Below are 20,000 nucleotides of genomic sequence, written 5' to 3' on the forward strand. Positions count from 1 at the left end.
TAATCACAATTCTTGTCATTGTTATTATCGTCATAATTAAAATTGTTATTATTATTACTATATTGTCATCGTTATCATTATCATTATTGTCATCGTTATCATTATTATTATTATCATCGTTATCATTATCATTATTATCATCGTTATCATTATCACTATTATTGTCATCGTTATCATTACCATTTATAATCACAATTCTTATCATTGTTATTATCGTCATAATTAAAATTGTTATTATTATTACTATATTGTCATCGTTATCATTATCATTATTGTCATCGTTATCATTATCATTATCATTGTTTTTATTATTATTAGTATCATCATTATCATTATCATTATTATTGTTATCATTATTATCATTATCACTATTATTGTCATCGTTATCATTACCATTTATAATCACAATTCTTGTCATTGTTATTATCGTCATAATTAAAATTGTTATTATTATTACTATATTGTCATCGTTATCATTATCACTATTATTGTCATCGTTATCATTACCATTCATAATCACAATTCTTATCATTGTTATTATCGTAATAATTAAAATTGTTATTATTATTACTATATTGTCATCGTTATCATTACCATTTATAATCACAATTCTTGTCATTGTTATTATCGTCATAATTAAAATTGTTATTATTATTACTATATTGTCATCGTTATCATTACCATTTATAATCACAATTCTTATCATTGTTATTATCGTCATAATTAAAATTGTTATTATTATTACTATATTGTCATCGTTATCATTACCATTTATAATCACAATTCTTATCATTGTTATTATCGTCATAATTAAAATTGTTATTATTATTACTATATTGTCATCGTTATCATTACCATTTATAATCACAATTCTTATCATTGTTATTATCGTCATAATTAAAATTGTTATTATTATTACTATATTGTCATCGTTATCATTACCATTTATAATCACAATTCTTATCATTGTTATTATCGTCATAATTAAAATTGTTATTATTATTACTATTATTGTCATCGTTATCATTACCATTTATAATCACAATTCTTGTCATTGTTATTATCGTTATAATTAAAATTGTTATTATTATTACTATATTGTCATCGTTATTATTATTACTATATTGTCATCGTTATCATTATCACTATTATTGTCATCGTTATCATTACCATTCATAATCACAATTCTTATCATTGTTATTATCGTAATAATTATCTTTATCATCATCAATTATATCAGTATCATGATTATACTTCTTACCATTTTCATTACTATCATTCAGTTATTATCACCATTAATAATATTCACCATCATCATCATGTGACTATCTTCATTCTTATATTATCATTGTTGTTGTTATTGGTCTTTACAAACCCTTTGATGAGCTGTCTGTTAGTAAAATTGATTTGGCATGGACGTTATTTATTGTTTGGCCACGATACTCTATTATATGCAATACATATCAATATGTAAAACAGAAGCTTTCCATCTGTTAATGTCATTAATGTTAACACCATTAAAAAAGAAAACCATTGCATATCATTGGGAAATAGAAATGTCTATGATTAATTAAAAACGATTATTTAATACCGATTCTTAAATCCAAAGCTGAGGTATTTATGGAAAGTACTTGGGCGTGATGACTGTGATGAATTCAGATGATAAATGTATCAATTCGAACAGCGAGGTTTGTGGATCCAGTGACCTATGGATGTCTGCTTCGCAACCAACTACAGTCCACCGCTCTACCAACTGAGCTATCGAAGGAGCTGACAACGAGAGACACCAGTTGGAACTTTCTCTTCTGTGTCTCCTTCGTCATCGCGTGCAGCTTACTCGCTTATGATGAATTGGAGTGGAGTGTTCATCGCTATCCTGTATACTAGCAGAGTGAAATATGATAAGAAAGATTAACATCAGCATTGCAGTAGTAATGGGATCGATATCTAAATGAAACTGTAAACTGTTATTTAAGGATCGGTATGATATTTCCTCAAGGTGATTTGATATAATGAAAGGATTATTAGTGTATTCTCTTGATAAGATCCAACGGAAATGCGATGTCGTATTTTGATAAAGAATCATTGTAGCTTGTGATTGAAATACCTATTGTCAAAATTCCAAAAAATATCACTACATTAGTGTTAATAGTGGATGAAAGTTTGTTACGGAATAATGCTTAGGGATAATTTCAAACCGGGCAAATTTAATTTATTATGAGAATGAGGGAAGAATGTGTGTGATATAGAGTAATTAATCATGTATATTATTTCGAAGGTATGATTAAAAGGAGGGTGCATTATGATCTATATGAGATAGTATGGTGAATTGTAGTCTGCCTCATAAGGAAAAATGAACATAAACATGTAAGATCATATATATTTAGGGTACATGTTAATTGCTAGGGGTTTATGAGAGTTTTGGAACAGTAGTAGTAAAAGTGATTGTTTTCGGGCAGTACGTAATTTGTTGATTTGAGTTAGGTTCTGCAGCTAGTGTTTTCAGGAGATAGGGTATTTTAGGGTTGAAGTTGATCAGGTTTAATGACTGTGGATAATTATTATAATAGGATGGTATAGGACTGCCGGTTCGAGCTGGATCAATATTCACTTTGAGAATCATTCTGTTGATTAAAATTGGAAGTGATGTTGTGTTTTAATAATAGGGCGAGAAACTGTGGAGTGGATTATTTCGATTGTGGTTAGAGTCGGTGGAGTGTATGTAGTGGTTCCTGTGTATCAGAATAATATATAATTATTATATGTCTACAAAGTAGTTTCATCTATATATCTATCATTCATCATCATTATAAGTGCTATTGTCATGTGTTGGATATGTTATTATAGTAGGTTGCATGTTATATCAAAAAGGAACCATAAATATAAGAAGTGATTGTAAAATTGTATATGTTGGTGACATAGACACATTATTTCTTATAGCTAATTTCGGTTATAAGAGAAAAAAATAATTTGGGTACTTTGATAGTGACCATTCATAGAAAAAAGAGGACTTAAATCGCATTCATGAGGGCTAACCACCCGACCCCCCTATTTCCACCCCATCCCCGCCACATCATAATCTTGCAATGATCTGTTGTTTCAGTGTGAGGCAATAAAAGTCATGGTTATAGTGACAGTGATTGTGATGAACCAAGATGAAGATCACGATGATAAAAAATATCCTTCGAACCGGATTTGAAAACCATGGCCTATGGATAGTCTGCCTTCGCAACCTAACTACATGTCCAACGCTTATACCAAACTGTAGCGATTCGAAAGGAGATGAAAACGAGGAGAAACCCGTGTGGAACGTTTCTCTTTCCTACTGACTCGACTCGCCAGTCAGCGTGCACGCTCTCGTAGCGACCTATTGGCGGATGTGGATTTGACGTCCAGGTGATTGCCATTGTTGATAGCGTTCTTCGCCTTCATGTATACTAGCAGAGTATAATGTTATATAATGAAATGCCTCACTTGCAGCAATATGTAACCTAATAAGTCAATGGATCATCATTTTCCCTCCATGGAATTTGGTCTATTCAAGAAAGAGTGCGCAGTTTGATGAAGAATACCGCCCCGTTATGAAGACCGCCCTGTTACGAAGACCGTCCTCTTATGAAGACCGCCCTGTTACGAAGACCGTCCTCTTATGAAGACCGACCTGTTATGAAGACCGCCCTGTTATAAATAAGTAGAAATAAGAATAAATAAGTAGAAATAAGCCTCGATCCTCGCGCACCACTCAATTCGCTCTAGAGGCATATTTCCAGTTAGTTGATTTAGCTCTTATTTACAGAATTTATACAAAACTTTTATTCTTGAACCGAGATGTGCTCTTCTTAACCACAGTTCTGCAGCAATTGCTCATTTTTTTTCTTTCCGTGACGAGCAAAAATCGCCCCGTTTCCATTCAAACAGGTTGCTCTGTACCCCACTGTGGAAGTGTAATAAAGAATATTAGAATGAAATGCATAAGTAGTACGACTGGGGAACAAAATAATACTACACCACCCCTTTCCACACTGCTTGGTCAGTCTGTCATTCCGATAGGAGACTTCTATTTCATAACAGCTTGAACTAAAGAAAATATAATTCAAAGGGAATAATGCAATCCTTCCAAAATAATATTACTAATTCTTCCAGTAGTTTGGTGTGTGAGTCTTTTTTAGCTGTGGAACGAACCATTCATGCCTTTTAGTGGTTTTGTCTCAGTCTTAAATCAGTTATCGTAGCCGATCTCTGCCACATCTATCTTTTGCTGACTCTTAGCATTGGCTCGTAGCGAATGGGAAGAAAATATTCATGAATTGCTTTTCTTGACATCCGTAACTTGGCTCTTCAAACTTCTCATTATCTGAAGTCCTCCATACGTCTAGTTTATTTACATGTGTCTGATCGTCCCATCTGTATTCAGATGACCTGTCTTTTGTCAACGTTTCTTTAGGTTTTATAAGTTTACCAAGGGCTACGGTAAAACTCGGTATACGTGTAAATACTTGATGAATAAAAAAACGGACTGTGTTAGGTAGGTTATTTTAGTGTATTTTATGACATGTTGTATAAGACAATATGGGATCACATTCCATCGGTCTGTTTCTTGCAGGGTTAATTAGCGATGCAATGCTCTGCTTGCCTCCGTTGCAACACACACTGCTGGGATGCATCTCCGCTCTATACTCCCAGGCAACGCCCGCACTACTCGAGATAGCCGTAGACCTGTGGGGAGGAGAAGGTGAGGGTAGAGCTATCGACCTTGTCCTTTCCTTAGAAATCATTTTGCTGGAGGTCCCATGATGCAATTTAAGGAAGAACAGGAGTGTGCAACAGCTGCTAGATCTTGGTTACTTTCTGCAATACTGAATGGGAGTATTCTGTTTAATCTTATTTTTTTTACATCTGTCTTGTTTCTATTCTCTTGACTTAATGACTCAGGTTTATCAAGTTTATTTTCCCTGTGGTTGTGGATGAAGTAGATGAAAGATCGGCATGTAAGTGCCAGAGGTCCTGGCCCAGCAGTCAGCCGCGTTTCCTGAATCTTCCACAGGTCACGTTGTTGCTGAGACTGTTGAAGATGTATAGAAGGCCATCTTAATATCGTTCTGTGGTTATCCGAAAGGATTCCCTTTGCCTTTTCACTTGCATCTTTGAGGAAGAAGACAAAGAGTGCATGGACCGATTGTGAGGTCTGAATTACTCTTTTAGTGCAGAGTTTTCATTGACAATGACTTTGGCGTGTCAACGCAGAGTCGATGGTGGACTTCGGGGGGCTTCAAAACACCAGGATCTCCGAGTGCTCGACGGTGACGAAGGCGGCGCAGCGGCACCAGGGCTCGGACTGGGCGACGCACAAGGAGAATCAGAATTAATTAGCGGAGATGATAGACACTTTCTGTTATAGTGATGTGACTCTATATATCCGTCGAGCAAGCAATCACTGTTCTTTCAGAAAGCTTTGAGGTTATGGGACGGAGGTTCCTCCAATGGACAAGCACTGAGAGGAGGAGCTACCGAGGCGGCGAGGGAGGCCAAGAGAAGCACGAGGACCTTCATGGTGTTGGGATCGCTGTCGAAGTGGATGTCTCCTTCTGCGGGAAGTCTGGCTTATATACCTCCGTTGACGGAATTGTCAGTTTATATCTTATTCCAGTACACATAATCTGGTGATAAGAATCACAACGTGTTTTGAATGGAGCTATATTATCACCTGAAAATCTTCATTTTTCGCTGATAATTGGAGAGGTAGATGATAAAAGGTAGTATGTAATAAAAAGACTGTGTTAGGTAGGTATTTTAGTCTATTTCATGCCATGATGTTTAAGGCAATATGGATCACTTTCATCGGTCCTGTTCTTGCAGTTACTTAGCGATGCAATGCTCGTGCTTGCCTTCCGTAGCAACACTACAGCTGATGGGATGCAACTCCGCTATACTACCAGGGCACCGCCGCACACCTCGAAGTAGCGTAGGACCTGTGGGAGAATTTGAGGGTTATCTATCGACCTCTGTCCTTTTCCTTAGAAATCATTTTGCTGGAGGTCCCATGATACCAATTAACGGAAGAAAGAGAGTGTGCAACAGCTAGATCTTGGTTACTTTCTGCAATACTGAATGGGAGTAATCTGTTTAATCATATTTTTTTACATCTGTCTTTTTTCTATTCTCTTGACTTATTGCTCAGGTATATCAAGTTTATTTACCCTGTGGTTGTGGATGAAGTAGAAGAAATGATCGGCCATGTAAGTGCAGATGTCCTGGCCAACAGTCAAGCCGTTTTCCTGAATCATCCACAGGTCACCGTTGTTGCTGAGGCTGTTGAGCTGTAATAGAAGGCCATCCTTAATATCGTTCTGATGTTATCCGAAAGGATTCCCTTGCCTTTTCACTTGCATCTGTGAGAAGACGGCAAAGAGTGGATGTCCGATTGTGAAGACTGACTGACCTCTTTAGTGCAGGAGTTCTTGCACTGCTTGGCGTCGTCTACGCAGGAGTCGATGGTGACTTCGGGGGCTTCAAACACCATGATCTCCGAGTGCTCGTAGGTGACGAAGGCGGCGCAGCGGCACCAGGGCTCGGACTGGGCGCTGCACAAGGAGAAACAGATAATTAGCGGAGATGATAGACACTTACCAGTTATATGTGATGTGACTCTATCATATCCGTCGAGCAGCAATCACAGTTCTTTCAGAAAGCTTTGCGTTATGGACGGAGGTTCCTCCAATGGACAGCACGAGAGGAGGAGCTACCTGACGGCGGCGAGGGAGGCCAAGAGAAGCACGAGGACCTTCATGGTGTTGGGATCGCTGACGAAGAGGATGTCTCCTTCTGCGACGTCTGGCTTATATACCTCCGTTGACGGAATTGTCCAGTTTCATATCTTATCCAGTACACATAATCTGGCTGATAAGCATCACAACGTGTTTTGGAAAGGAGCTATATAATCACCTGAAAATCATCATTTTTCCTGTATTTGGAGAGGTAGATGAATAACAGGTAGATGAATAAAAAGACTGTGTTAGGTAGGTATTTTAGTCTATTTCATGCCATGATGTTTAAGGCAATATGGATCACTTTCATCGGTCCTGTTCTTGCAGTTACTTAGCGATGCAATGCTCGTGTTTGCCTCCGTTGCAAAACATTCAGCTGATGGGATGCAACTCCGCTATACTACCAGGGCACCGCCGCACACCTCGAAGTAGCGTAGGACCTGTGGGAGAATTTGAGGGTTAGCTATCGACCTCTGTCCTTTTCCTTAGAAATCATTTTTGCTGGAGGTCCCATGATACCAATTAACGGAAGAAAGAGAGTGTGCAACAGCTAGATCTTGGTTACTTTCTGCAATACTGAATGGGAGTAATCTGTTTAATCATATTTTTTTACATCTGTCTTTTTTCTATTCTCTTGACTTATTGCTCAGGTATATCAAGTTTATTACCCTTGTGGATGTGGTGAAGTAGAAGAAATGATCGGCCATGTTAAGTTCAGATGCTCTGGCCAACAGACAAGCCGTTTTTCCTTGAATCATCCATGTTCACAGTTTGTTGCTGAGGCTGTTGAAGCTGTAATAGAAAGGGCCCATCCTAATATCGTTTGATGTTTTATCCGAAAGGATCCCTTGCCTTTTCCACTTGCTCTTTGTGTGAGGAAGAGAAGACGGCAAGAGTGGATAATATGTCGGATTGTTGAAGGACTGACTGCCTCTTTAGTGCAGGTAGGTCTACGCAGGAGTCGTGGTGACTTCGGGGGCTTCAAACACATGATCTCCAGTGTACGTAGAGTGTGACGAAGGCGGCCGCATCGGCACCTGGGCTCGGACTGGGCGTCCCCCGCTATCTTCCCCTCCCACTGCCCTTGCAGTGCACAAGGAGAAGATGCGGGGAAACAAATTAGCAGAGATTATGATTAGACACATATTCCATTACGTATATAAAGTGACATTCATTATTAGCCCAGGAAAGCTTTGCCGTATGGAGGAGGTTTCCTCAAATGCGAACAGCAGAACGAGAGGAGGAGGCAAGGAAGTACCTGACGGCGTCGAGGAGCGGCGAAGGGAGGGTCAAAAGAAGCGGCCGAGGACCTTCTTGGTGTTGGGATCGATGACGAAAAGAGGATGTTCCTTCTGCGAACGTAGGCTTTATATACTTCCGTTGACTTCGCATTCCTTCACCGTTTCCATATCTAATTAGTACACATACTGGTTGATGAGCATCACACCGTGTTTTGGAAAGGAGCTATGTAATTACCCGAAAATCATCATTTTTCCTGTATTTGGAGAGGTAGATAAATAACAGATCGATGAATAAAAAGACTGTGTTAGGTAGGTATTTTAGTCTATTTCATGCCATGATGTTTAAGGCAATATGGATCACTTTCATCGGTGCTGTTCTTGCAGTTACTTAACGATGCCATGCTCGTGTTTGCCTCCGTTGCAACACAACAGCTGCTGGGATGCAACTCCGCTATACTCCCAGGCACCGCCGCACACCTCGAAGTAGCCGTAGACCTGTGGGAGAATTTGAGGGTTATCTATCGACCTCTGTCCTTTTCCTTAGAAATCATTTTGCTGGAGGTCCCATGATACCAATTAACGGAAGAGAGTGTGCAACAGCTAGATCTTGGTTACTTTCTGCAATACTGAATGGGAGTAATCTGTTTAATCAGATTTTTTTACATCTGTCTTTTTTCTATTCTCTTGACTTATATCTCAGGTATATCAAGTTTATTTACCCTGTGGTTGTGGATGAAGTAGAAGAAATGATCGGCCATGTAAGTGCAGATGTCCTGGCCAACAGTCAAGCCGTTTTCCTGAATCATCCACAGGTCACCGTTGTTGCTGAGGCTGTTGAGCTGTAATAGAAGGCCATCCTTAATATCGTTCTGATGTTATCCGAAAGGATTCCCTTGCCTTTTCACTTGCATCTGTGAGAAGACGGCAAAGAGTGGATGTCCGATTGTGAAGACTGACTGACCTCTTTAGTGCAGGAGTTCTTGCACTGCTTGGCGTCGTCTACGCAGGAGTCGATGGTGACTTCGGGGGCTTCAAACACCATGATCTCCGAGTGCTCGTAGGTGACGAAGGCGGCGCAGCGGCACCAGGGCTCGGACTGGGCGCTGCACAAGGAGAAACAGATAATTAGCGGAGATGATAGACACTTACCAGTTATATGTGATGTGACTCTATCATATCCGTCGAGCAGCAATCACAGTTCTTTCAGAAAACTTTGCATTATGGACGGAGGTTCCTCCAATGGACAGCACGAGAGGAGGAGCTACCTGACGGCGGCGAGGGAGGCCAAGAGAAGCACGAGGACCTTCATGGTGTTGGGATCGCTGACGAAGAGGATGTCTCCTTCTGCGACGTCTGGCTTATATACCTCCGTTGACGGAATTGTCCAGTTTCATATCTTATCCAGTACACATAATCTGGCTGATAAGCATCACACCGTGTTTTGGAAAGGAGCTATATAATCACCTGCAAATCATCATTTTTCCTGTATTTGGAGAGGTAGATAAATAACAGGTAGATGAATAAAACGACTGTGTTAGGTAGGTATTTTAGTCTATTTTCATGCCATGATGTTTAAGGCAATATGGATCACTTTCATCGGTCCTGTTCTTGCAGTTACTTAGCGATGCAATGCTCGTGTTTGCCTCCGTTGCAACACAACAGCTGCTGGGATGCAACTCCGCTATACTCCCAGGCACCGCCGCACACCTCGAAGTAGCCGTAGACCTGTGGGAGAATTTGAGGGTTATCTATCGACCTCTGTCCTTTTCCTTAGAAATCATTTTGCTGGAGGTCCCATGATACCAATTAACGGAAGAGAGTGTGCAACAGCTAGATCTTGGTTACTTTCTGCAATACTGAATGGGAGTAATCTGTTTAATCAGATTTTTTTACATCTGTCTTTTTTCTATTCTCTTGACTTATATCTCAGGTATATCAAGTTTATTTACCCTGTGGTTGTGGATGAAGTAGAAGAAATGATCGGCCATGTAAGTGCAGATGTCCTGGCCAACAGTCAAGCGTTTTCTTGATTAATAACTAGGTCACGTTGTTGCTGAGGTTGTGGAGCTGTAATAGAAGGCATTCCTTAATATCGTTCTGATGTTATCCGAAAGGTCCCCTTGCCTTTTCACTTGATCTGTGAGAAGACGGCAAGAGGGATGTCCGATTGTGAAGACTGACTGACCTCTTTAGTGCAGGAGATTCTTGCACTTGCTTGGCATCGTCTACGCAGGAGGTTGAATTGGTGACTTCGGGGGCCTTCAAAACATGTTCGCCGAGTGCTCGTAGGGGACGAAGGCGGCGCAGCGGCCACCAGGGCTCGGATGGGCTCCCCCCCCCCCGGGCGCCTCCTCTGACAAGGAGAGAAGCGGGAAATTAGCAGAGATGATAGGACACTTACTCTATGTAATGTAATGTAATGTAATTGATAATGTATTTTTGGACTTCGAGAGGAGGAGCTAACCTGGAGGGGCGAGGGAGGCAAGAGAAGACACGAGGACCTTCATGGTGTTGGGATCGCTGATGAAGAGGTATGTCTCCTGCCGTGTCTAGCTTAGATATCACTCCGTTGACGGAATTTTCCGTTTCATATCTTATCAGTCACATAATTGGAAGATAAGATCACAAGTGTTCGATGTGTTTACTTTCATAGGAAAGGAGCTATGTAATTACCCGAAAATCATCATTTTTCCTGTATTTGGAGAGGTAGATGAATAACAGGTAGATGAATAAACATGATTTTAGATATTGACACCACACAGTCCGTTTGAGTTCTAGAGAATCGCGTGCACTAAGAGGCACTCGATCCTTTTTGATGACCGTCGCCGTTGGGAGCGAGTGAGCGGCGCGCGACGGTCGATGCGAGACAGATGAGAAAATCCGATCTCACTTCTCAATTCGTCAATCCTTCGACAGGTCGTTCGTAGCGTGTCGGGATTGTGCCGGTGGAGGTGGGGGGGGGGGGAGGCCGTGGGGGTAAGCTGAGGAAGTTAATAGGTGGGGGGGGGGGAGTAGAAGAATTGATTTCAGGATATTTGTCTACCTTATAAAAGTTAGTTCACAAACCACCCTCTATAGAACACACTACAAAGTGTAACCTTCGATAGGTCAGTTGGTAGAGCGGTGGTTCCGAAGCAGACATCCATAGGTCACTGGTTCAAATCCGGTTCGAAGGATATTTTGATTACCATGAACACGACTTCATCTATCGCGATCGTCAGCATCCCCATGGCTTTTATTGCCTCACACAGGAGGAACAGATCATTTCGAGTTTCTATTCATTTTTTCACATATTTCTGCTCTACACACGTATGCAATGTATGTTCTTTTATCTAATGGTGTCAGAATCAATGTCACTGGTAGATGGGAAGTCCCTACATTACATAATGATACATAGTATATGTAATATGAATACCTGCTAGTGTTTTGCTAGATTTATAATCAGTATTATTCTACAACGACTGTTAAGATGATAACAGCAATAGCAAAAGCAACATAATGATAATACTGAAAATGGTTATCAGTATATTCATGATAGAAATATCACTTATGATGATAGCAATAATTATGATAATAACAATGATAAGGATGATAATAACTTCATGATAACAATGATGAAAACACGTCTGAATCAATTACTCTATCAACTTTATCCACATATGGAATAATTTCCTTGTTACTTTTCTTACTAATTTGTTCAAATAATCTTATGAATACTAAGGCAGTTTAACTGCCCTAACTTATTTTTCATAAAGTCTTGAAGTGTATTTACTATAACCATACAGTACTATTCACACAATCATGTCATTTCGCTCACCGTAGATGTCTATACATAGTAATGTATCATGCTCACAGAATCTTAATTTCATTTTTCAACATCTTTCTATTTCCACAGCGGTCAGTATTGTTCACAGTGTGAAATCATCCCTAAGCATTATTCCATATCCAATTTTCATCCAGTATTAAAACTAATGTAGTGATGTTTTTGGAATTATGTCAGATTCTTTATCAAACTACAACATCGCATTTCCCTTGGATCTTATCAAGATAATACATAAACAATCGTTTCATTATATCATATCACCTGAAGGAAAAATGATACTGAATCTTGAACTACAGGTTACAATTTTCTTAAGATATCTTTATTATATTTCACTATGCAAGTATACATGATGGCGATGACTTTTTTTGACTTTGACAAGTTTATTGAGACAAGTGGTTACGTACATCTCAAAAGGATGAGGTAACATACGGTATCCTGACCCCAATCTTAGTCCCTCTTTGGGCTTACATATATTTTACAAAACCTTACATCTATGTCAACATGTTGAAATATATACAGAACAAAAGGCGGATTAATCACAAGCATACAGAGTTAAATGTTACATATCAGGAGAGCAATATAACAGTATAAATCATCACCCTCATCATGCTAAGTCCTCAGACCTTTAAGGTTTCCTTATATTTGGTAAATAGTTCCTGGATATTTCCCCACTCCTCCTGAACTAACTCCCACTTTCTCAGAAGCGTATCCTTTTCAGCGCCTTTGCACTTAAGTAACAATGACCTGAAGGTCGCTGAAGTTGTTCCTTCCACTACATTCCTTATTTTTCTTTCTTTGGCCTTAATCGTAATTTTGCTATCTGTGTTTTTCTTAACTACCATATCATTGTTATTTTTCAGTGAGGTTTCTTACGCGGGAGTTTCTTCCTCAACCTCCACTCCCTTTTTTGTTATCTTCTATACCACTATCCATCACTATAGTTTTTTTTCAATTGCATCCATCGTCTGCATTAATGTATGCGACATTCCAGCAATTGCAGATATCTATTTTACCGGAGAACCTGCATCACTGTCCCTCGTCGTTTCCTTGGCTGCAATATCCTCTCTCGTTTGGCTGTTGGTCTGTCCGTTCATGGTATTCACGTGTTTTTCCTGGAGTTGTAATGCTCGCGGTGGGTCTTATAACCAAGACGACCTGCTCAGGCCGCCTGGTGGTTCGTCCTCTTGCCTTTTCCTCGGTTTCTGTATGGGAATCCGAGGAATTAGGTTCCACCAATATCCTCGCCTTGCATGATAGAGCCCCAGCATTGTGCAAGCTCCCGCAATTGCAGCAGCAAGGTTTCATCCTGTCTCCTATGTCTATTTTTGCTCTGCAGATCCTGGAGTCATGCTTCCTGCCGCAGAATCTGCACCTGGCGTCCTGCTGACAGGTCCACGACTTGTGTCCCCATCTGCTGCACTTGAGGCACAGGACTGGCGGCTTCACATACGGCGCCACCCTCCTGTACCCCGCCCCAGATATGAAGACCTTCTCCGGAACTTCTCCTTTCATGAGGGCAACCAGCTGGTATCGCTCCTCGCCTCGTGACGAGTGCCTTTTCACCAAAACAATCCTCTAGTCGCAGAGCAGAAAGTCTGGGTCCAATTCTAAGGGGTACTGAAATATAATGACCTTCGTTATTTTTTCCCCTTTCTGTGGGGCAAACAGCACTGTTCCCTTATATCCCTGAGATGTCAGGAACTGCTCCGCTTCTTCATTCTTTACCGTAAGATACGGTCTTCCCTTCGCTACCTTTAGCGGCGGCTCAAAATGGTTATGTTCTTTTCCAAGTTGCATTGCCCACTCTAGCTTTTCCATGAAGGACATTTCGTTGGATTTTGGGAATAACCTCCTTCTCTTGCCCTTCATCCACGAGAGTTACCTTGTTGACTTCCATATCGTCGTCCTTGTTTTTTCCCTCTCTTTCAAAGTCACTTTCCGTGTCACTGGAGTTTTCACTCTTGGTGTCATTTCTTGGTCGCTTGATGTCCGTCCTATCATCATTCACTGGAGTTCCGTTTGTGCATTCCATTTTGTCAGTTGCCGGATCAGAATCCAGGGATATCGATGTGGCAACGGGAGCCTTGTTGACACCTGACGACCTGATGTCAGTCCGCGAAGCAATTTAGAGCTTCGTTGTGGTCGCCAGCGACTCACCCGCTCCCTGTCCAAGAACTAAGAAGGGGGAGGGGGGTAAACACAGGATTCGAGAAATCTTGCACGATTGAGGACAGCACAAGAAACACGTCCTACTTCTACGAGTGATACAACACGAAGGATGGCGATCACGTGGACGTCAAACCATCGCCTTTGGGAGTGATGGTCGAGGCCAGGCGAGGGAAGGGAAAGCTCCACCTGGTGTCTCTCCTTCTCAGCTCCTTCGATAGCTCAGTTGGTAGAGCGGTGGACTGTAGTTGGTTCCGAAGCAGACATCCATAGGTCACTGGTTCAAATCCGGTTCGAAGGATACTTTTATCATCGTGATCACTATTTTCATTTAGTACAGTCGTCACCATCCCAATGGTTTTATGTTTAAACTCGGTCTTAATTATCTCAGACTGGGGCAACAACTCAACAAATCAACTGAATAATTTCTATTCATATTATCATATATATTTGTTCCACCCAGGCATGGGTGGATGCTTCTTTTCTAATGATATCAATTTCAATGACAGATGGAACATCCCCAGTATACATATTGATACGTGTTATATGTAACATGGGTGGCTGCCAAAAGATAACGACCTGTCTTGCCATGTAGTTATGATCAATTTTATTAGAGTGTTTTGTACATTCTTTAAGATAATAACAATGATATCAGTAACAACAAAATGATAACGACATCAATAATGATAGTAATAATAAAAGTGATGAAAATTATGACAATGATAATAATGCTAACGATAATGATTATGACAGTAATGATTATAATAATGATAAACATAGTTATAATGATATACATGATAATGATAATGATAATTATGGTAATAATCATAATAATGATAATTATGATAATGAAAATACCGATTGAGACATGATTATGATAATGTGAATAGAACAATTACTTTGCCATCAGTTTTATTCACACTTCCAATTATTTCCCGGTCAATGTTCTCAATGATTTGTACAAATACTTTTAGTAATACAGTTTAAGTGACCTATCACACTGTACATGCCTACATATTTTTTACATTTATCTTATAAGCCTGAAATACTGTAAGATTGATATTATGATATTGTTCACGCGATGTTTATACATAGTAATATGTGATGATTACACTCAATATCTTTATATTTTCCCAGCAGTCAGTATTTTTCAAGGTCTGAAATCATCCCTGAGCATTATTTCATATCAATTTTTCTTTGATATTCTCTTAGATATTGATATATTCAAGATAATAAATCAATTATCCTTTTACTGGACCAAATCACGCGGACGAACACTAATAATGATGTCTTGAATTATATGGATCACATAGCCCTTTAATTGCCAATCCTTATATTGCTGCAACGGTGATGCATTTTTTATATATAATATTTCACTCTGCTAGCATATGTAATGGTGATGAAATATCAACATTGGTTATCACCTGGACTCGCCATTGGGAGCGAGTGAGCGGCGCGCGACGATTAAGTAGAGACAGAGGAAGGGAAAGTTCCACCTGGTGTCTCTCCTTCTCAGCTCCTTCGATAGCTCAGTTGGTAGAGCGGTGGACTGTAGTTGGTTGCGAAGCAGACATCCATAGGTCACTGGTTCAAATCCGGTTCGAAGGATACTTTTACCATCGTGATCTTCATCTTTATTCATCACAATCACTGTGACCATCTCCACGATAAAAGAAAAATCACATAGGTATTTGTTATCATCTTAATAGTTCTTTATTATCATTGTTATGATTGTTATACTCAAATGAAATTTATCATAACAACTTAGCAAGACAGAAAGTTTTTTTTGGACAGGTACTCATATTATATACAATACATATCAATGTGTAAATTAGGAGCTTTCCATCTGTCAGTGAAACTGAAGTTGACACAATTAGAAAACAAACATCCATGGAATACCTAAGTGATCTTTTTTATCGTAGAGATGGTCACAGTGATTGTGATGAATAAAGATGAAGATCACGATGGTAAAAAATATCCTTCGAACCGGATTTGAACCAGTGACCTATGGATGTCTGCTTCGCAACCAACTACAGTCCACCGCTCTACCAACTGAGCTATCGAAGGAGCTGAGAACGAGAGACACCACTTGGAACTTTCCCTTCCTCTGCCTCGCCTCGCCCGTCGCGTTCCGCTCACTCGCTCCCAATGGCGATGGTTTGACGTCCAGGTGATCGCCATTGTTGATAGTGTTCATCGCCATCATGTATATTGGCATAGTGAAATATTATAAAAGAAATAGTAATAAATCAGCATTGCAGCAATATTAGGATCGGTATCTTTAGGAAACTGTAACCTGAAATTAAAGGGTTCAGTATTATTTTTTCCTGAAGCTGATTTCATATAATTAAAGGATTATTAATGTATTCTTTTGATAAGATTCAAGGGAAATGCGATGTCGCATTTTGATAAAGAACCATTATAGTTTGTGGCAGAAATGTTTTTTTTTCGTAATTCCAAGAAAACTACGATGTTAGTTTGGATTGTGGATGAAAATTTGCATTAAACAATACTGAATGTTGAGGAAAATGAAAAGAAGTTGAATATAGAATATATATATGGTTATAATCGTACAGTACTTTAAGTTGGTAAGATGAATGTAAAAATGATTAGTATGCGCGTACGGTCAGTATGTCAGGACACTTGAACTGCCTTAATATCAAGAAGATTATATGAACAGATCATTAAGAACACTGATTAGGAAATTATTCGAGATCTGAACAAAGCTGATGGTAGAGTTATTGACTCAGAAGCGTTTTCTTTAATGTAATTATTACCATGTTATCATCATCATAATCAATGAAAATTATCGTCATTATGATTATCATTCATTGTCACAATATGATTATTATCATTATTTTTATTATCATCTTGTTATTGTTATCACCTTAATGACTAATAATGTTGTGGCATAGCACAGCGTTGTTTTATTATTATTATTATTATTATTTTGGCAGATACCCATTTTCCATATATTTTGAAACAATGTGCAGATCAGGAGCTTTACTTCAACAATGAAATTGAAGTTGACACCAATAGGAACAAAAATATACAGTCCACCGCTCTACCAACTGAGCTATCGAAGGAAGCGAAAGATATCTGCTGCTTCAGTGTGAGGCAATACAAGTCATGGTTATGGTGACAGTGATTGTGATGAATAAAGATGAAGATCACGATGGTAAAAAATATCCTTCGAACCGGATTTGAACCAGTGACCTATGGATGTCTGCTTCGCAACCAACTACAGTCCACCGCTCTACCAACTGAGCTATCGAAGGAGCTGAGAAGGAGGGACACCAGATGGAGCTTTCCCTTCCCTCGCCTGGCCTCGCCCGTCGCGCGCCGCTCACTCGCTCCCAATGGCGATGGTTTGACGTCCATGTAATAGCCACTGTTGATAGTGTTCATCGACATCAAGTATAATAGCAGAGTTAAATATAACAAAGATTTGCATTAGCATTGCAGCAATAACAGGATCGATATCTAAAGGAAACTTACACCTGTAATTCAAGAGTTCAGCATCATTTTTCCTCCAGGTGATTTGATATGATAAAACGATTATTAATGCAGTCTCTTTATAAGATCCAAGGGAAATGGAAGTGTTTTCTTTAATGTGATTATTACCATGTTATCATCATTATCAATGAAATTATAATTATCATTCATTGTCACAATATAATTATTATTATCGTCTTGTTATTCTTATCACCTTAATGACTAATCATGTTGTTATCATTATTATTATCATTATTATCATTATTATTATTATTATATTGGCAGATACCCATTTTCCATACAATTTGAAACAATTTGTAGATCAGGAGCTTTACTTCAACAATGAAATTGAAGTTGACACCATTAGGAACAAAAATATACCGTCCACCGCTCTACCAACTGAGCTATCGAAGGAAGCGAAAGATATCTGCTGCTTCAGTGTGAGGCAATAAAAGTAATGGTTATGTTGACAGTGATTGTGATGAATAAAGATGAAGATCACGATGATAAAAGTATCCTTCGAACCGGATTTGAACCAGTGACCTATGGATGTCTGCTTCGCAACCAACTACAGTCCACCGCTCTACCAACTGAGCTATCGAAGGAGCTGAGAAGAGAGACACCAGTTGGAGCTTTCCCTTCCCTCGCCTGGCCTCGACCGTCGCGCGCCGCTCACTCGCTCCCAATGGCGATGGTTTGACGTCCAGGTGATGCCCACTGCTGATAGTGTTCATCGACAACAAGTATAATAGCAGAGTTAAATATAACAAAGATTTGCATTAGCATTGCAGCAATAACAGGATCGATATCTAAAGGAAACTTACACCTGTAATTCAAGAGTTCAGTATCATTTTTCCTCCAGGTGATTTGATAGGATAAAACGATTATTAATGCAGTCTCTTTATAAGATCCAAGGGAAATGCGATGTTGTATTTTGATTCTAGAAAATAAGCACCAAAAAAACATCACTATATCAGTTTTATTAGTAAATGAAATTTTGAGATGGAATAATGCTTAGGTAGGATTTCAACCCGTGAACAATACTGATTGCTGAGAAAATATAAACATTAAAAAAGGGATGTCGAAATCTATAGGTATGAGATATCTTGATACTTTACTTTGTATAGATATCTGCGGTAAACAAAGTGTAATCGTGTGAACAATATGATTATAGTAATTATACTTTAAGGCTATAGGAAAAATAGGTAGGCCGGTGAGATCAAGTATGTTAGGATATTTGACCTACCTTGGATTTTATAAACACAGTGATAGAAATGATTCAATGTGTGAATGAAACTGATGATTGACTCAGAATGGTTTTCACTCTCATTATTATAATGAAGTTATTATGATTAAAAGTGTTATCTTTATCCCTATTAACGTCATCCTTATCATATTATTATCATTATCATTATAATTGCTATTATCAGCAGCATAATAATCCTTATCGTCATCAGTATCATCATCATGATTATAATGCTTCTCATTAACATGATTATAATGATTATCATTATTATGATTATAATGATTATCATTAACATGACTATATTGATTATCATTATCATGACTATATTGATTATCATTATCATGATTATAATAATTATCATTATCATGATTATAATGATTATTATCATCATGATTGTAATGATCATCATTAGTATGTTGCTATTTCTAGTATTGTTATCATCTTAATAGTCGTTGTAGAAGAATCTCTTCATATTGATCATTACTATCAAGACACTAACAGATGCTCATATTACATATGACTTGTAGACCAGGGACTTTCCACCGACCACTGATATTGAACTGATATCATCATTATTGTCATGATTATCATGATCATCTTTATTATCATTGTTATGATTGTTATTATTAGTGTAAACCACTCAAATGAAATTTATCATAACAACTTAGCAAGACAGAAAGTTATTTTTGGACAGGTACTCATATTATATACAATACATATCAATGTGTAAATTAGGAGCTTTCCATCTGTCGGTGAAACTGAAGTTGACACAATTAGAAAACAAACATCCATCAAATACCTATGTGATTTTTCTTTTAACGTAGAGATGGTCACAGTGATTGTGATTAGTAAAGATCAAGATCACGATGATAAAAGTATCCTTCGAACCGGATTTGAACCAGTGACCTATGGATGTCTGCTTCGCAACCAACTACAGTCCACCGCTCTACCAACTGAGCTATCGAAGGAGCTGAGAACGAGAGACACCAGGTGGAACTTTCTATTCCTCTGTTTGTCCTCGACCATAGCCAGAGTTGATAGTGTTCATTGCCTTCATGTATATTAACAAAATGAATTAAGATGAAAAAACAAGAAAAAAAGATATATTTCATCATTACAACGATAATAAAATATATAGGTATCTAAAGGTAAAATGTAAACTCTAATTAAAGGAATCAGTTTTTTTTCTCTGGTGAGTTGGTACAATGAAAGGTTTAGTACTGTTTCTCTTGTTAAGATTCAAGGAAATGCGATGCTGCATTTTG

At 38.7% G+C, this 20,000-nt stretch overlaps 2 protein-coding genes, 7 non-coding genes and 1 pseudogene across 9 annotated transcripts; 3 read left to right on the forward strand and 7 right to left on the reverse strand.

Annotated features, from left to right (window-relative positions):
• Nucleotides 1-6,145: 6,145 nt before the first annotated feature.
• LOC147469287 (uncharacterized) lies at nucleotides 6,146-6,888 on the reverse strand. The gene is made up of 3 exons (XM_086549947.1): nucleotides 6,744-6,888; nucleotides 6,440-6,581; nucleotides 6,146-6,317 (listed from the first exon to the last, which is right to left on the reverse strand). The coding sequence occupies exons 1-3, from the start codon at nucleotides 6,785-6,787 to the stop codon at nucleotides 6,168-6,170; spliced, it is 336 nt and encodes a 111-aa protein (XP_086406073.1). The 5' UTR covers nucleotides 6,788-6,888; the 3' UTR covers nucleotides 6,146-6,167.
• Nucleotides 6,889-8,374: 1,486 nt separating this feature from the next.
• On the reverse strand, nucleotides 8,375-9,390 carry LOC147469288 (uncharacterized). Its single transcript, XM_086549399.1, has 4 exons — nucleotides 9,271-9,390; nucleotides 8,967-9,108; nucleotides 8,725-8,844; nucleotides 8,375-8,500 (listed from the first exon to the last, which is right to left on the reverse strand). Exons 1-4 carry the CDS (start codon nucleotides 9,312-9,314, stop codon nucleotides 8,390-8,392), a joined length of 417 nt encoding a protein of 138 aa, XP_086405525.1. The 5' UTR covers nucleotides 9,315-9,390; the 3' UTR covers nucleotides 8,375-8,389.
• A 160-nt stretch (nucleotides 9,391-9,550) lies between these two features.
• On the reverse strand, nucleotides 9,551-12,922 carry LOC147469289 (uncharacterized; annotated as a pseudogene).
• Nucleotides 11,103-11,181, forward strand: TRNAS-CGA (transfer RNA serine (anticodon CGA)). The gene is given in 2 exon segments: nucleotides 11,103-11,139; nucleotides 11,146-11,181. It is a non-coding gene; the product is annotated as a tRNA-Ser (tRNA).
• A 1,283-nt stretch (nucleotides 12,923-14,205) lies between the features above and the next one.
• On the forward strand, nucleotides 14,206-14,295 carry TRNAY-GUA (transfer RNA tyrosine (anticodon GUA)). Its single transcript is given in 2 exon segments — nucleotides 14,206-14,242; nucleotides 14,260-14,295. It is a non-coding gene; the product is annotated as a tRNA-Tyr (tRNA).
• A 1,217-nt stretch (nucleotides 14,296-15,512) lies between these two features.
• Nucleotides 15,513-15,602, forward strand: TRNAY-GUA (transfer RNA tyrosine (anticodon GUA)). Its single transcript is given in 2 exon segments — nucleotides 15,513-15,549; nucleotides 15,567-15,602. It is a non-coding gene; the product is annotated as a tRNA-Tyr (tRNA).
• Nucleotides 15,603-15,971: 369 nt separating this feature from the next.
• TRNAY-GUA (transfer RNA tyrosine (anticodon GUA)) lies at nucleotides 15,972-16,061 on the reverse strand. Its single transcript is given in 2 exon segments — nucleotides 15,972-16,007; nucleotides 16,025-16,061. It is a non-coding gene; the product is annotated as a tRNA-Tyr (tRNA).
• A 1,121-nt stretch (nucleotides 16,062-17,182) lies between these two features.
• TRNAY-GUA (transfer RNA tyrosine (anticodon GUA)) lies at nucleotides 17,183-17,272 on the reverse strand. The gene is given in 2 exon segments: nucleotides 17,183-17,218; nucleotides 17,236-17,272. It is a non-coding gene; the product is annotated as a tRNA-Tyr (tRNA).
• A 732-nt stretch (nucleotides 17,273-18,004) lies between these two features.
• Nucleotides 18,005-18,094, reverse strand: TRNAY-GUA (transfer RNA tyrosine (anticodon GUA)). Its single transcript is given in 2 exon segments — nucleotides 18,005-18,040; nucleotides 18,058-18,094. It is a non-coding gene; the product is annotated as a tRNA-Tyr (tRNA).
• Nucleotides 18,095-19,613: 1,519 nt separating this feature from the next.
• On the reverse strand, nucleotides 19,614-19,703 carry TRNAY-GUA (transfer RNA tyrosine (anticodon GUA)). Its single transcript is given in 2 exon segments — nucleotides 19,614-19,649; nucleotides 19,667-19,703. It is a non-coding gene; the product is annotated as a tRNA-Tyr (tRNA).
• Between the last annotated feature and the right edge of the window lie 297 nt (nucleotides 19,704-20,000).

Source organism: Penaeus japonicus, unplaced genomic scaffold (genome assembly GCF_977035675.1).
Source record: "Penaeus japonicus unplaced genomic scaffold, GWHDUDI00000001_assembly GWHDUDI00000022, whole genome shotgun sequence".
In the NCBI taxonomy this organism is placed as follows: domain Eukaryota; kingdom Metazoa; phylum Arthropoda; class Malacostraca; order Decapoda; family Penaeidae; genus Penaeus; species Penaeus japonicus.

Excerpts from the sequence above, each read along its gene's own strand:
- LOC147469288 (XM_086549399.1), bottom strand. The coding sequence starts at position 9,314 with ATGAAGGTCCTCGTGCTTCTCTTGGCCTCCCTCGCCGCCGTCAG. Across the intron at positions 9,109-9,270 it reads GCCTCCCTCGCCGCCGTCAG|CGCCCAGTCCGAGCCCTGGT; the intron begins GTAGCTCCTCCT and ends CTCCTTGTGCAG. Across the intron at positions 8,845-8,966 it reads AGAACTCCTGCACTAAAGAG|CTCAACAGCCTCAGCAACAA; the intron begins GTCAGTCAGTCT and ends CTTCTATTACAG.
- LOC147469287 (XM_086549947.1), bottom strand. The coding sequence starts at position 6,787 with ATGAAGGTCCTCGTGCTTCTCTTGGCCTCCCTCGCCGCCGTCAG. Across the intron at positions 6,582-6,743 it reads GCCTCCCTCGCCGCCGTCAG|CGCCCAGTCCGAGCCCTGGT; the intron begins GTAGCTCCTCCT and ends CTCCTTGTGCAG. Across the intron at positions 6,318-6,439 it reads AGAACTCCTGCACTAAAGAG|CTCAACAGCCTCAGCAACAA; the intron begins GTCAGTCAGTCT and ends CTTCTATTACAG.